The sequence below is a fragment of the Pogona vitticeps genome, chromosome 11, assembly GCF_051106095.1.
Source record: "Pogona vitticeps strain Pit_001003342236 chromosome 11, PviZW2.1, whole genome shotgun sequence".
Classification (NCBI taxonomy): Eukaryota; Metazoa; Chordata; class Lepidosauria; order Squamata; family Agamidae; genus Pogona; species Pogona vitticeps.
The window spans coordinates 2,393,557-2,408,031 of NC_135793.1; the positions used below are offsets into that span (position 1 = coordinate 2,393,557).

The 14,475-nt window shown below is 40.2% G+C and overlaps 1 protein-coding gene across 4 annotated transcripts in view; it reads right to left on the reverse strand.

Annotated features, from left to right (window-relative positions):
• The window catches only part of LOC110074293 (vascular endothelial growth factor receptor kdr-like), a 144,168-nt gene that overhangs the window by 35,092 nt on the left and 94,601 nt on the right, over positions 1-14,475 (reverse strand). For all 4 annotated transcript variants that reach the window (XM_072981261.2, XM_072981260.2, XM_072981259.2 and 1 more), the window contains exons 14-17: positions 11,004-11,150; positions 7,678-7,803; positions 6,013-6,119; positions 2,881-3,016 (exon numbers count right to left, since the gene is read on the reverse strand). In XM_072981261.2, the coding sequence (XP_072837362.2) occupies positions 2,881-3,016; positions 6,013-6,119; positions 7,678-7,803; positions 11,004-11,150 (516 nt within the window). The remainder of the gene's footprint in view (positions 1-2,880; positions 3,017-6,012; positions 6,120-7,677; positions 7,804-11,003; positions 11,151-14,475) is intronic.

Below are 14,475 nucleotides of genomic sequence, written 5' to 3' on the forward strand. Positions count from 1 at the left end.
AGAGTGATGGCCAAATAATAGCAAGTTTCAGTTCTGTGGTAGAGTGTAACAAATTTACAGACTGATTTGTGTCCAGACTATAAACCGGACCAGATGATGCACAACCTAATTCAACTTTCTGTGTTTTTTTATATCAAACTTTAAAGATGCCTTATATGCAAGCTCTAAAAACTAGCTGTCGAAAATTCATCAGATCTATGCCTCCGAATTTCATGTGCATCAGTGCAAAAACAATAAATTACAGCCTTTATGGTTTGCCCATGCAAGTCAATGGGAGGCCTACAAACTGACTCAGCTCTAGAGCAGAGTTTAAACTGAATAAGGCACAGATTTCTCAAAATTGAATTTGCTTACATTTAGATATCTAAATAGTCCTCTGGAATGAATCAGGGTATCTTTGCAGCACCTATAAGGGCACAATTTATTTTAAAAAGCAAAGAAGCAAGCTAAAGTTCTTGGGATGCTCAAGAGTCTGCCTTTTCTGCTTTGCACAGAATTACCACCTACACACAGCCCTGGATATACAAGAGAACATGCTTTTTTTTCAGTGCGAAAGGAGCAAAACACTAGAGCCTCGGTCCTATGCAGCAGAAAGACCAGAAGTCCACAAAAGGCCTGTATCACATGCCAGAACATATGTATAAACTACGTAAGAGTTTATGAACATATGTGGTGATACAGTTGCCTCAATGGGAACATACATTGCAAAGAACATGAAGATGATTGGAGTTAGCTCTCGGGAGTGAGGATATTCCAGAATTCAGACTGTGTTCGGAAGACTTTGCAAAATGTTAAAAGCAACTGCATGCTACAGTTTTCTCATTCCGCTGAATCAATGTTGCTCAAACTCTCACCCATAGAATTTGGTTATAACCAGTATAATACATTCTGAGATCTATGATGTGTTCCAGAATTTGGTTATAAACAAATTTAATTTGATTAGCAACCATAGTCAGAAAAATATATTATTAAAAAGTAGACTTTGTAATGCTCCACCAAAATACAAAAATTAGTGATTCTCCACCGTTGCTACCAATATTTTATTAAAAAAGGAGAGCCACTTAAGTATGCTTTTGAGTTAACAAAGCATTTTCTGGAAATGCTGACAGTTGTACTGATAAATTCTGAGATCTATGATGTATTCCAGAATTACTATAACACTAATTATTGTTCTTATGAAAAAGTGTATAGGGTGAACAAAACATTATTTGTCTTCTATCGTTGAGGACATTCCTGTTATAGAAATGATAATGTTTTCCTCTGCAGAAGAATGTAACAGCTGCATCTAAAGACCTTTCTTAGGATCTTTCCATATCCATGTACAGACTTCATGACAATGGTATAAGCAATCAGTCATAAATTGGGAAGTGCACATAGTCATAATGAGACTCCCACAGCTGTCCCTTTGCAACAGAAGACCAAAAACACAGTTAACTGGAAAGCACCATATAAACAAATAAGTTCTACTAATTTTGTTTCCATCAGGAACAGACCTTTTGTAAAGTTAAGATTCCATTCAGAATCTACCTTCAGATGCTTTGTATTACAACAACTGTAGCTTGGAACGATATCATATACACAGGAAAATCCACTTCTCTCCCAACTACGGTGAGGATTCTGGCTAAATACAGACAGGACAGGGACATTGAGGGTGGTGAATAATGTCACAGTCCCTCTTAAGCAGAATTTTTTAGGGTTTAAACCCCGTGACCTCTGCCTCCATTGCACCACTGGGCATATGTGTATTCCCCACAAATTCCCCACAAAAATGGTGAACTGAATTGGAAGCCATTAATTTGTAGAAGGTGCCAGCCAGATCAATGGCTTTCAAAGAAACTGTGTTGGGCTTCTCTAATGCCAAGTCACATGTGGACTGATTTCACCAAAGATAATTTTCAGACTTTTACTGAACCTTTTTTTGAAACATGTAGCTGCAGCAGGAGAATGAGAAATATGTCTTAGGGCATTTTTTCAATTTCTCCTGAACAGTGTTGAGGCACAAAAAACATGCTCTGTTCTCCACAGGAAATAGAGACCAGATCTTTTATTGGGGTAATCGGCTCTAGAGGTAGATCAGGCTTATCTACTTCGATTTTTCTTTTCTTTTCACAAAACATCAAGATTTATCAGCCAGAGCCAGCCACAAAAGATAGAGATTTAGCATTAAAGAACAGGGTGCAGCTGACCACTTTCCGAAAATAGGGATTTGATTCTTTCTTTCTTTTTAAATACTAGACCTTACAGTCTTCCCACACAAAAAAATTAATCTCAAGCCTTTTTTTCATTTCTGCAAATGGAAAAGTATTTTATTGCTGCTTTTGTTAAAGAAACAGGTAGGCAGAATCTCTTGGTGATTTATTGCAACTCCTGCAGAAATTTACTAGTCAATGATCTGTTCATCACACTTCTTGCAGTGGTGCTCCCCAAAATGGTGAAACCATCTATTTGTTTTCCTTGCATATTTCGTGGTCGAAATGACTAGATAGGCGGGGTATAAATACAATAAACAAACAAACAAACAAATAAATAAATAAATAAATATTTTTAACTTTGCGTATTTTATTTGGTGAGTGGTTATTGGAAGGTAAGCATGGCCTTAATTTGCAAGTCTGATTGTTGAGGCAAGTATCTCTGAGGAAACCGTCTCATGGGAAAGCAGGTAGATTCATCATATAGAATATATATTCCTCTTAATATCTTAGAAATTGTTCCAGGTCCGTTTTTGGAATGTAAATGGGCTGCAGGAACAGATAAAATGAAACAGACACAAGTTCCCTGTGGAGTGAAACTCTGAGAACCACTGTGCTAGACTTTAGATGCTAGACTACAGTTCTCAAATGTAAGGTATCACTCTTACTGGAGGCAGTCCATGCATCTTACCCAGCCGCAGCCTGTCTCTTGGGAATTCCCATTTGCTGCTGTCATATGGGAGACGATCACATTGCTCATCAAGGGGCATCTCCTCAGGATCCATTATGATTGACAAGTATCCTGTTTTGATATCTGTGGCATCTGGCTACAATGGGTCAGGAAAGAACCCAACAGTTAACTTGGAAATTGCTGCTAGATTGAAAGCTAAAGAGGAGAATGTCTAACAAAATGAGCACTTTAATGGTCTGAAGGGACAAGAACTTCATCCACACAAATAGGGCTGGGTCTGAGTCATTTGGGGTGTGTATGTTGTGCTCCTTTAGGATATACATAGGAACATGCACAGGCATTTGTTTAATCACCTGTGGTGAGTTGAATGCTTCTCCAGGACAGTAGCCAAGTAACTAATTAGAGATGTTTTTGTGAAATTAGTAGAATTATGCAAGATTTGAAAATAAAATAAGGAGAGGATAATGATAGTGTTCAGTTAGTAACAGACATTATATCTGTATTACACAACCATGTATTAAAGACATTCATGTTATCTGAATTGCCATTAAGTAGGCAGATCAGTGCACTGAACTCTTCTGCAAATTCCTAAAGCTGAAGGATATATGTTATATTAAAAACATTTCAGTATATTGTTGAAGCCTAGAACTTTCTGATAACTTTTCCACATGTTTTAGCCTGGGAAACCGGAGTTCCAGAAACAGGTCTGTGTTCTGATATCCTGCTCCAGCCATTTTCTCCTCCAAGATTATTTTTGTGGCATTAAGTGTCGTTTCAGCTACATGCTATTCTCCTTCTGGTCACAATGAACATGTATTAAGTTATCAGAACACTAGAGACAACTGCATTAATTGGAAGATGGTCGGATATTTCTCCTTCCCACTTCTAGGTGGCTGATAGACCAAAATGGATGAATACAGACATGCGTGAGCAGGCAGTTTTGAGCAAGTTATTTCATGTTAGTAACTTTCATGGACTTATTTTGCAGACCAGAATGAATGTATTTTTTGCTATTATGCTAATGCTTTCCAGCAGAAGCCAGAAATGCCTGAGAGGTGACCCTGCTAAAAAACCACAAATATATAATTAGAAATTGTGACAACCCATCATGGCAACTTACCCCAGTTCATTAAATCAAAGACAATAAGAGCTGGAATAATTCCAGTAGTTTTAAGCTGGTGCTCTTTGCACCTCATTAGCGTGGGAAGATATTCTCCCAATGGTTTAACATTATGCAAATGAAGTGGAACAAATCCAAGGAAAGTCCTGATCTCACATCCTCGCTGCCTCCCATGAGCCAGGAGAAAGATTTTGTCGATGTTTAGGTTTATTTTCTGCAGTCCAGCTGACGCATGTGAATCCAAGGTTCATGATTTATCAAAAACTCTGGTCAGTTTTAAAACAAGTTAAGGTCAATACTTTATGAATCTGACTTCTTCAACTGTCTTGAGTTTGTGATTAACCATGATTGTTGGTTTGCTTGAAGTAACAACCCAAGAATAGGGGAAAGCGAAATGAAACACTGGGCAAACATTCTGCTCATTGCACATGAAAAAATGAAAGAAAGTGGACAAATGGGAGCTTGAAGCTTTTCTCAGGCTTACTCAGTTTTTCTATAAACTATTCCACAAGGCTCTATTTGAGGTAATCAGCTGTTCAGAGTTAATTAAATTAATGTTAAGTTCAATTCTGTGAACTTTGTTTCAGCTTTTAATGGCCTATATCCAATTGTTAGTCCCAACTCCCAACAGGAGTAAATCCGTTGAACCAGTGGAAACTTACTAGACTACATAAGTTCAATTGATTCAGTGGCCTTCTCTAGTTTGATTTAATGAATCATAATTCATACTTGGTTGCTATAATTTCAAATCATACATTTTTATACAGTGGGGTCTTGACTTGAGAACTTAATCCGTATTGGAAGGCGGTTCTCAAGTCAAAAAGTCTGTAGGTCAAGTCTCCATTGACCTACAGTGCATTGAAAACCGATTAATCCCGTAACAGGCCGTTTTTGTTCCATTTTGGTTTTTTTCTGGTCTGTAAGTCAATTCTCAGGCTGCAAGTCAAACCTAAATTTTGCGGCCAGAGAAGTCTGTAACTCAAAAAGTCTGTAAGTCAAGCCGTCTGTAAGTCAAGGGTCCACTGTACGTAACTCAGTTGTATAGCTCTTGTCTACATGTTCTTAAGAATGCATTGTTGACTCATCAGTCCTAAAATTTTGTTTCTACCACCACCAAGAGACAGACTGGAAATAAATAAACATAAATCAGTTCTGTGTTTTTAAAACAATTCCTCTAGAGTAGCTCTGTTCACTAAAGAGAGTGCTGTAATAAAAGTAAAATGGCACAAAGGATTCTGAGTCAGTAAGTTCTAATATAAACCTATGTAGTGCTGTTACTTTGCAAGAAGGCACTGATAATTACAAACATCCAATATTCCCAATCTCTTTCAACATCTTAGAAACCAATAAAGATCACATAAGTCAATCTTTCCTTCTAGCACTTTTGCACAAGGAAAGAATACTGGATTTTCCATGGAACTTCATAAAGTGCCCCAGTCATTCTGAAAAGTCACTGAGAAATCAAGAAATAAAGGAGCAATGGATATGAATGAATTCTGGATCCTCAGCTAAGGTTGCAAGAAAATGGATGGAGACTTTTAAGTTGAGGCACAAGCCAAATTCTTCTTTGACTGTAAGCATACTAGCTGCTCATAAGGGATTGAGTAAAAATTTCTCCAAGCACTGAATTTTAAATTAATTTCCACTCCATAAGTCACAACATATTTTAATTCTTTATCACACTGAGCTAGTTCAGAGCTTGGAAACATTATTTTTTGGACTATAATTTCCATAGTCCCCCGATCAGCAATGCTGACTTGGGGATTCTGGGAACTATAATAGAGAAGCTAACACTTCCAAGTTGTGATATAGATAGCTTGGTATATAACCCATGTTCCACTGAACTGTGTGGCAAAATCTCAACTGTCTTGGAAGCTGGAGTCCAAAAGCATTTTTCCAAGCTGAGCTTGGCACTGCAAAAGATGGCGGTTACTACTCTGAAGAAGCTTCAGACAATAAGAAAAAGAGGGAGCACATTTCTAAGCTTGGAATAGGATGGAGGGTAGTCTTACTTTTCTTAGTTTCCGTATGAAGAGGGTCAGGAGGAGCCAGAAGAGTGTAGCAGCTAAACCAGTGCAAACCAAAATGATTACTTCAATATTGGACTTTTCCTCAGAGCCTGGGAACAAAAAATGGACATTGTTATCAGAACTGAGCTCAGTTCTTCCTTTCTACAGTCTGCACCTTGTTAATTAATAAAACACATGGGTAAATGTTGCTAATCTTGCATGATTAAGGTTGCACTTCAGTAGCAAGGGTACCGGCCAGAAGCCATTTGGGAAGAATCTTGTGCCTTTCTGAGTGGTGTTTGAAAGGGACTGTCAGAGGCATAACCTTGGGATGTGAGAGCCAATGCAGCATAGTGGATAGAGTGATTGCCGAGCACTTAAGTGGCAGAACAAAAGGATGCATGTTAGGATGAAACTTCCAAATGTTTGGATTGGACCTCTCTTTAGGTCACTTCTGTAAAGTGTCAAGGCACTGAATTAATATGAACTATAATGCCATAGTACTGGGGACGTGGTGGCGCTGTGGGCTAAACTGCAGAAGCCTGTGCTGCAGGGTCAGAAGACCAGCAGTCTTAAGATCGAATCTATGCGATGGAGTGAGTGCCCGTCGCTTGTCCCAGCTCCCGCCAACCCAGCGGTTCGAAAGCATGCAAATGCAAGTAGATAAATAGGAACCACCTCGGTGGGAAGGTAACAGCATTCCGTGTCTAAGTCGCACTGGCCATGTGACCACGGAAGATTGTCTTCGGACAAAAACGCTGGCTCTATGGCTTGGAAATGGGGATGAGCACCGCCCCCTAGAGTCGAACATGACTGGACAAAAATTGTCAAGGGGAACCTTGACCTTTACCTGTAATGCCATAGAATGGGCCAAGATATGTCTTTATAAGAAAATCAAATGTAGGTAGGTATCATTATAAATTACAGAGGGGGCTATTATGCCAAAGACCCTCTCAAGGGCACCACCAGCATTAACACTAGTGCATGGATCATATAGTTGTAGTTTCTAGTAGGGCCAGACTCATCTGTTTGGCACTTTATTTGTCCATTTCTGCTCTCAAAATGTTTTGGGAATTTTGGGGTCCACAAATTGCCCCAGTGTTACAGCCTTGATCTGGATAAGAATTCTGTGGTGGTGGGAGCGCTAAGGTGCCTTAATCCTAAAGTCCCCACTCCAGTCCCAATCTGGACCCACCTCCCACATCTGCATCACAAAATGAGTTCCATTGAAAAGAAATACTTTGCCTACATGACCTGGTGCAGATTCTTTCCTCACTTATATTTCAACTTTCCTGGGATATGCTTATAATACTATCTTGGATGCTCTAAATCACTGGTTTTTAACCTTGGGTTACTCAGGAGTTTTGGACTGCAACTCCCAGAAGCCTTCACCACCAACTGTGCTGGCTGGGGTTTCTGGGAGTTGCAGTTCAAAAACATCCGAGTAACAAAGGTTAAGAACCACTGCTCTAAATCAAGCTAGGTAATTTGTGGAGTTACACATGTTATTGGGCTGCAGCCCCATCATCCTTACCAGTGGTTTGCTGGCCAGAGCTGGTGGGAACTGTAGCCCAACCACATCTGGAATGGTCGAAGATCATCATTTCCCTCATGCCTGTTCTAAACTGTTGGTCTGTCTGATCACATAATCTACTTTTACAATCTCACCTTCTATTTTAATAAACGCCTGGGTACTGTCTTGGCCCATTTCATTGATGGCCTTGCACTCATAGCGGCCCTCATCATCCTTTTTCACTCGCTCAATCACCAGTGTGTTGTTTTCCATAGAAATTCCTGGTGGGAAAGAATCGAAAGTCATTTTGACATGTACTCCAGGACTTTCTAGGAAGGTTTTACAAAAATGTTATTGCCATTAGAATTCACTGGCAAACATCACACAGTAGAAGCAGAAAGGAATACAAGGTTATGGGGAAGATGCCTTATCCTCAGATTCAGATCACTGGCTCATGTACTCTGAATGGCAGAACCTCTCCAGGGTTTCTACCACAGCATTTCTACCACAGCATTTTAGAAGGAGATGGATTAGTCTGTCTAAAGCCAGAGGTTTATCTGATTCTAAAATTGGAACATGGGAGAGATCAATGTGGTTTGCAGCAGCTGCCAGATCTGGCAGGGCCAAATTGTCCATTAAAGATAAATTGCAAAAAGGAGAGAGAACTCCTTAAGTGTGGAGAATTTCTGATTGTCAGAACAGGAGCTTTTCATGCTTCCCTTAGTTTGTTCATTACTATGATTTGCTTTGCGATTGGTTTTCAGGAGGGAAACACAGGTGTCATTTGTAATTATTGACTGTCCCATCAGATATCTCTGTCAGGATCACATCTCTTGAACCCTAACAGATTTCCACTTCTAATGATGGGCTACCTAAAATGTATAGTTTGGCCCACAGTGGTGGTCACCATCTCTTAGGATGCTGGCAACAACCACCTTTTCCTCATGAATTCTGTCCCCTGTGGACAATGCTACAGAAACAAATACTATCTTTCTCCGGGTCTTCTGGGGAACTTTTCTTTTTCCTGCTGTGACCAGTGTGACCAAGAGGCAGAACCAAAGGGGTATCTGAACAGCAGATGACATAAAGATGCAGAACCCCACTCTCTCATCATTTGAAGGAAGTGAAGAGGTAGGACTAGATAGAGAGAAGCAGGCTTAAGTCTCACTGGGTTGAAGAGCAGGATTGGGTCCCCCAAGTGCAACCTGGAAATTCAGAGATGCCACTATTGATAACACTGTTGTAAGGAGTAGTTACAAAACTTGGATAAACTCCATTTTTGGTCAACCTGAACCCAGAATCCCTCAGTTGGTAGCGACATACCAGCTAAGGGATGCTAGGTACTCTGGTGCCAAAAAGTAACTTTTCCATGCTGTGTTGATATTCATCTTGCCTTCTGTTCTATTCTTCCCAACCCCCATTAACAGACGACCTGCATTCCCCTGCACATTACTTTGCAATGACAAGGACATTTTACATGTGTCTTCTGCCTCTCTGAAGGAGAGATCACCTTGTAATCTCCCCTACTGTTCTTTTTCATTCTTCACTTCCTTGCCAACACAAGATGCATTTTCTAAGAAAATCTGTTTTTCTAAGGAGGTGTCATCACAAAGCAGGCAGAATCCACTGGGACTGGCATCTGAAAAGGGATAGATTTACGTTTGGCAATGTGTCTTGCTTATGAATACTGCTGTTGTTAACATAAGCTCTGCGTGCAAGTTGTGCAAGTTACCATGCCGAGTGCTGAAAATTTCACCTGGAGGTGTTTTCTCTCTCCAGATATTTTATTTATGTTTCCATTGGCTGGATGAGTTACATGCTTGTCCCTCTGGAATTATTTATGAAAGTTCAGTAGCTATAAAGAGTCTCTGCCCAGAACAGCCTGATCTGAATTATAGATGATCCTCTCTTTCTAACCCATGAAGGAAAATTAAAGACACAGGAACAGCCCCTTAACAGGACTGGGAAAGTTATCACTTGCAAGGGGGGCGGATAGCTGAAGGTTTTCACCTTTACAGTGCAGAAATGGTCAGACTGACTTTTGAGACATGTATGGGAAACACCCTAGTGGATCAAGACAAATGCAGCATTTTAATGTCAGTGGATGCATTTCACTGCCCTTAAAATAGATATTTTTTTCAGTTCTAGAGCAATCCTTTAAGTCTCAAACCTGCAAGTATTCAATCTTAACTGGGGAAAAGTGCCTCTTCCCTTCTCTCTGTGTTACAGTTATGATGGATGCCTATTGGCTAGTAACTGTGATGTTATACACACATACTTTAAAATATCTTTTTGTTACACAAAGTTTGTGTGAACTTATCTCTTTGTTACATATACAATTTATAGGCATCAACTAAAAATGTCTTTTTGCAAGTTTTTTTGTACCTAAGCAAGCATTTAACTGTTTTGCTGCCTGGTCTAATTATCTTTTAAAAAACTGTATTTGATGAAATGTGGGTTATACTTTCTGAGCTGTGATTTGAGAACTGTTTCATGTAGGTTGTCAGCCCCCCTTGGCTCCTGCAAGGAGGGACTGGTTACAAATCAGATTCAATCAACCAATAAATCTAGAAAATCAGGTATTGGAGCTCATATTTTCCTCTACCAGCTATCTCTCAGCCAGATGCCCTTCTAGATGCATTGGACTACAACTGCCACCAGCCTCAGACAGCACTGCCATTGACCTGTTGAACAGGATAATGGAATTTGTCCCCATCACATCTGGAGGGCAGCATGTTGAGGAAGACTGAACCAAATGATTTATATTAGGAAGGTTAAGTCTCACCAAATGACCCATAATTCAGGTTTATAGCTGCTGAGTGCATTTGTACTGTGCACTGCTAGGTTAGATTCTTGTTATCTTTAGTCTACAATCTTATATACACTTCAAATGCCATTGAAGTTACTTAATAATCTTATCACTACTGAAATAAATAGGGACTATGGAACCATTATAATTCTTGCATGTAGCCAGCATAGCAGGGCTGGTTTTATTTATTGATTTGAATTATTATTTTGTCTCATATCCTGCCTTCCTCCCAGTAATGGGAGGCAGCCCATAACAAGATTTTAAAAATGCAGAGAAAATCAGACAAAAAGTTATATTGCTAACATAAAATGAAAATAATTATAGTACTAACACGCTATTGAGTTACAAAGCCATTTAAAAACACATTTAACATCAACAGTGATAAGAAGATAGCATCAGTCCATTAAAAGCCCCATTCTCTGCAGCCTGTCAATTCCCCAAATGCTGCCTGAATGGAAAAGTAGTTGCTTGCTAGCACAAAGACAACAGGGTAAGACCAACATAGTGTCCCTGGCAGGGTAGTGGTTCATAGCTGGGGAGAAGGAATCTCAGTATGATCACCATGTGAAAGAAAGCATTATCCTCTCCTCCCAAGGAGGTCAGTTGTGTTAGTCAAGAACAGAAGACCAACAGTGTTGTAAATATTAAAATATTTGAGCAATATTAGCTTACCTGAAGCTGGAGCAATTGGATAGCCATTTTTCAACCAGCCAATAATAGGTTTGGGTGTCCCGTTTGCTTTGCATTCCAGCACAATCTTCCCACTGATATTCACTTCCAGGTCTGTAAAGTTTTCCACAATGTAGGGCACCGTCTTAACTGCAAAGAGAAATGAATACTCTTAAGGCCACATCCACCAAAACCCTTCCATTTCCATCAGAGCTATGCCTAGTATTTCTGGAACCCAGGATAACCAACTTCCTCTCCCATTCATTCCACCTTGAAGAAAGGGTGCAAATCGCCACCCTAAAAAAAAAAAAGTGGTGGTGATGGAATTTTGCTTTCCAAAAGGGTGGTGGTGGATGAGAAATGAGGTCAGGAGGTCTTGCTGTTTATTTTCTCAGCATTCACCAGTAGAAAGTGCTGGATAGCTTAGGGGTTTAGATATCTGGCTGTAGAGCTAGAGCCAGAGGTTGGGAATTCAATTCCCTGTTTTGCCTCCTTGACCAGGGACTGGACTCATTGATCCACAGGGTCCTTTCCAACTCCACAGTTTTGATGATGATGATTCGCCTCTAGATTTATATGCCATTTATATTTTGATGCCCTGGGGAAAAGCCCCTATTGCTCCACCTTGGTTATGGCCCTGATTTCTGGTCTAGTATGTCTCTAATTAATGGCCAATATTTTTTTTAAAAAATTAAAATTATAAGGACTTGTGAAGAGGTATGAGAATCACATTAGAAATACAACACAACATACAATGGACACCTGTGGATACACAGGTATCCACTGAGCATTTAACATAAAGATGAATGATATTCCTCTATCAGAGGAAATGTTATTACAAGAAGACGACAACGAAAGTATTGTGGTGAAATTAACACATTAATTTCAGTGTGAGTTGCCCCGGATTACAATCCACTTCTCCAGACAAACAGAGCACAAAGCCTGGGCTGTAGATTTATAAACAGTGTTATGAGGTGGTGAGGATGAGAATGGGACTATTCATGGCTGTGGTGAAGGGAAGGTGGGCCCAGGACCAAGTCGAAGGACCTTTGCCCCTTAACACTTGCTAATGAGCTTCCAAGGTGATAATGCTCTTCTTTTACCATCCTCCCTTTACTATTTTATTTCTACCATCAGGTTGCTATCTAAGGAAGGAGAGCTGGGGCTTTACGGGGTATACCCCTTTCCTGGCAGGCAGCCTCATCTACTGCCTTAGTGTGGCTGCATCTTAAGTTATTGCAATAAACATTTATTGGAGTTCTGTCCAAAGGAATGCCATGCAAGGCTACAAAACTGAATGAAACCAATACAATTAAAATGGAAAATTAGTTAACAAAAGCAAAACATATCAGTAAAAGAGACAGCATCAAACCATTTAAAGGTTCATTCCCTAGCAAACCAGCTTCATTTTCCAAAAGGCTGTCTGAATAAAACAATCTTTCCCTTCTGAGGGAGACCAACAGGATGGCCTTCCCTGCTAGGGAGTTGTAAATCACAGTCCAATGAGAAAACTGAGGTGACCAGGATGAGTAGTGAGCAGGAAGCTGGTTTTGTCCCACAAAACCCAAGAGTGAACATGATCACAAACAAAAATTCATTTATGAGAGAAAGCATTACTTTCAGATGCCCGAAGCATCAGTCCCTTTCAACAGCATTTGACTTTCTTCTCAGATCCTCCTTTCCCCCCTTTGAAGTGCTAATGAGTCAGCAGAAATAGAGGACTGTCTTTTCATCTAGCTTCTTTGGCCATTTTATTTCTATCCTCAAGAAAACATTGGACACTTGCAAACCTTTTCTCCTCTCTGTTCTTTCCTCTTCTGTTCCCAGTCAATAGGCCCAGGAAATGGGATCATCCCGTCGTAATGGTAGGTCTATCTTTTTTTCCCCACATGTAATTCTCACTAGTTTTACTCCCAAGAATGGTAGTTTGGAAAACATGTTGAGAATTCTTAGATGATCTCACCTCACAAACAGAACTACTGAGGATGATTCCTTTCTTTGACGTATGTGAATTCCAACTTTCCTCCATCGAGCTCTATCTTGCCTACATGGCTCTCATCCTCCCCACTTTCAAGTCAGAACAACCCTCTGAAGTCTACTTTGTTATGTCTGATTCTGGAATTAGGCATGCAAAGGAATCAAATTAATTAATACCTGTGTCACACATGCCTCACCTTTTAATGTATATGCCTTTTTCACCACTTGAGGGAGCACTCCTTCTAAAAATGGATTCGCCCAAAATGTGCTTTGGCCCTGAATTCTAGTGGGGATTACTCGCAGCTAGCTAGATGAGGGATTGCAGCTCAAACTGTTTCTCAATGCAAAATGTCTTGCAAATGAATAAGTCAAAAAGCTCTTTTCAACCTCTTGACATTCTTGGTAAAGAAACTTCTGTTGGTAGGTTTGGGAAGTAAAGATGGCAAATCTGACAAAACCCAACTCAACAGTGTAGTTTATTGAGAACCAATCCAGCTCAAGTCTCTCTACCTGCTTTTGAGTCAGAAAAGAATCTGGGTATAGCTGCATGACGCTTATTAAAATTAATATGTAGTTTGTCACTAAAACATATCAATGAAAGGATATATTTTGTTCGGTGAGTTTGAAAAGGGCAAGCAGACAAACCTGTGTATTCTCAAAGGCTTTCATGGCCAGGATCTGATGGTTGTTGTGGCTTTTTTGGGCTCTTTGGCTGTGTTCTGAAGGTTGTTCTTCCTGACGTTTCGCCAGTCTCTGTGGCCGGCCTCTTCAGAGGACTGGAGGAGTCCAGTCCATCTTCAGAGGACTCCAGTCCTCTGAAGATGCTGGCCACAGAGACTGGCGAAATGTCAGGAAGAACAACCTTCAGAACATGGCCAAAGAGCCCCAAAACCCACGACAACCATCAGACAAACCTGTGTTAGTAATCTACTGAGAACATTTCCCTTAGTCTGTTTCTGAAATGATAGACAAGACTTTATCCATCATCAATGCCAAAGAGTTGAAGTAGCTTAGCCCTGCTTTGGTGAACCCAGGATCATTTCGATGTATTAGACTACTTCATGTTTTATCATCTCCAGGTAGCAGGGCTGATGGAAGCTGGAATTCAATACATCTGGATGGCTATAGTTTGGGGAGGGTTGTCAAAAATATTTTGAGATTCTTCCCCAGGAAACAGCCTGCCCTTTTCAAATACCCTCAATTACTCAGGTAAAATACCTAATACCTACCTAGAGACAATAGCATCCTGACAAGAAGGCTGCTGCTATGTAGTGATTGAAAAAGTGGGGCTTGGGATCTTCATTTTGTTTTGCTAAGGAATCTCTCCTTCCCCTCCCCTCCCAGCAAAAGAAGCAGCCCATCAAGTGGTCAGGTAAGGAGAACCCACAGCCTTTCAACTTCCGCTCTTTGGGTTTTTAATTGCTCCTGTAAACGTGGGCATTGTTTCTCACTTCCATTTGTCATGGTTCTGCATTGCAGTCAGCAGCAAAGAATTTGT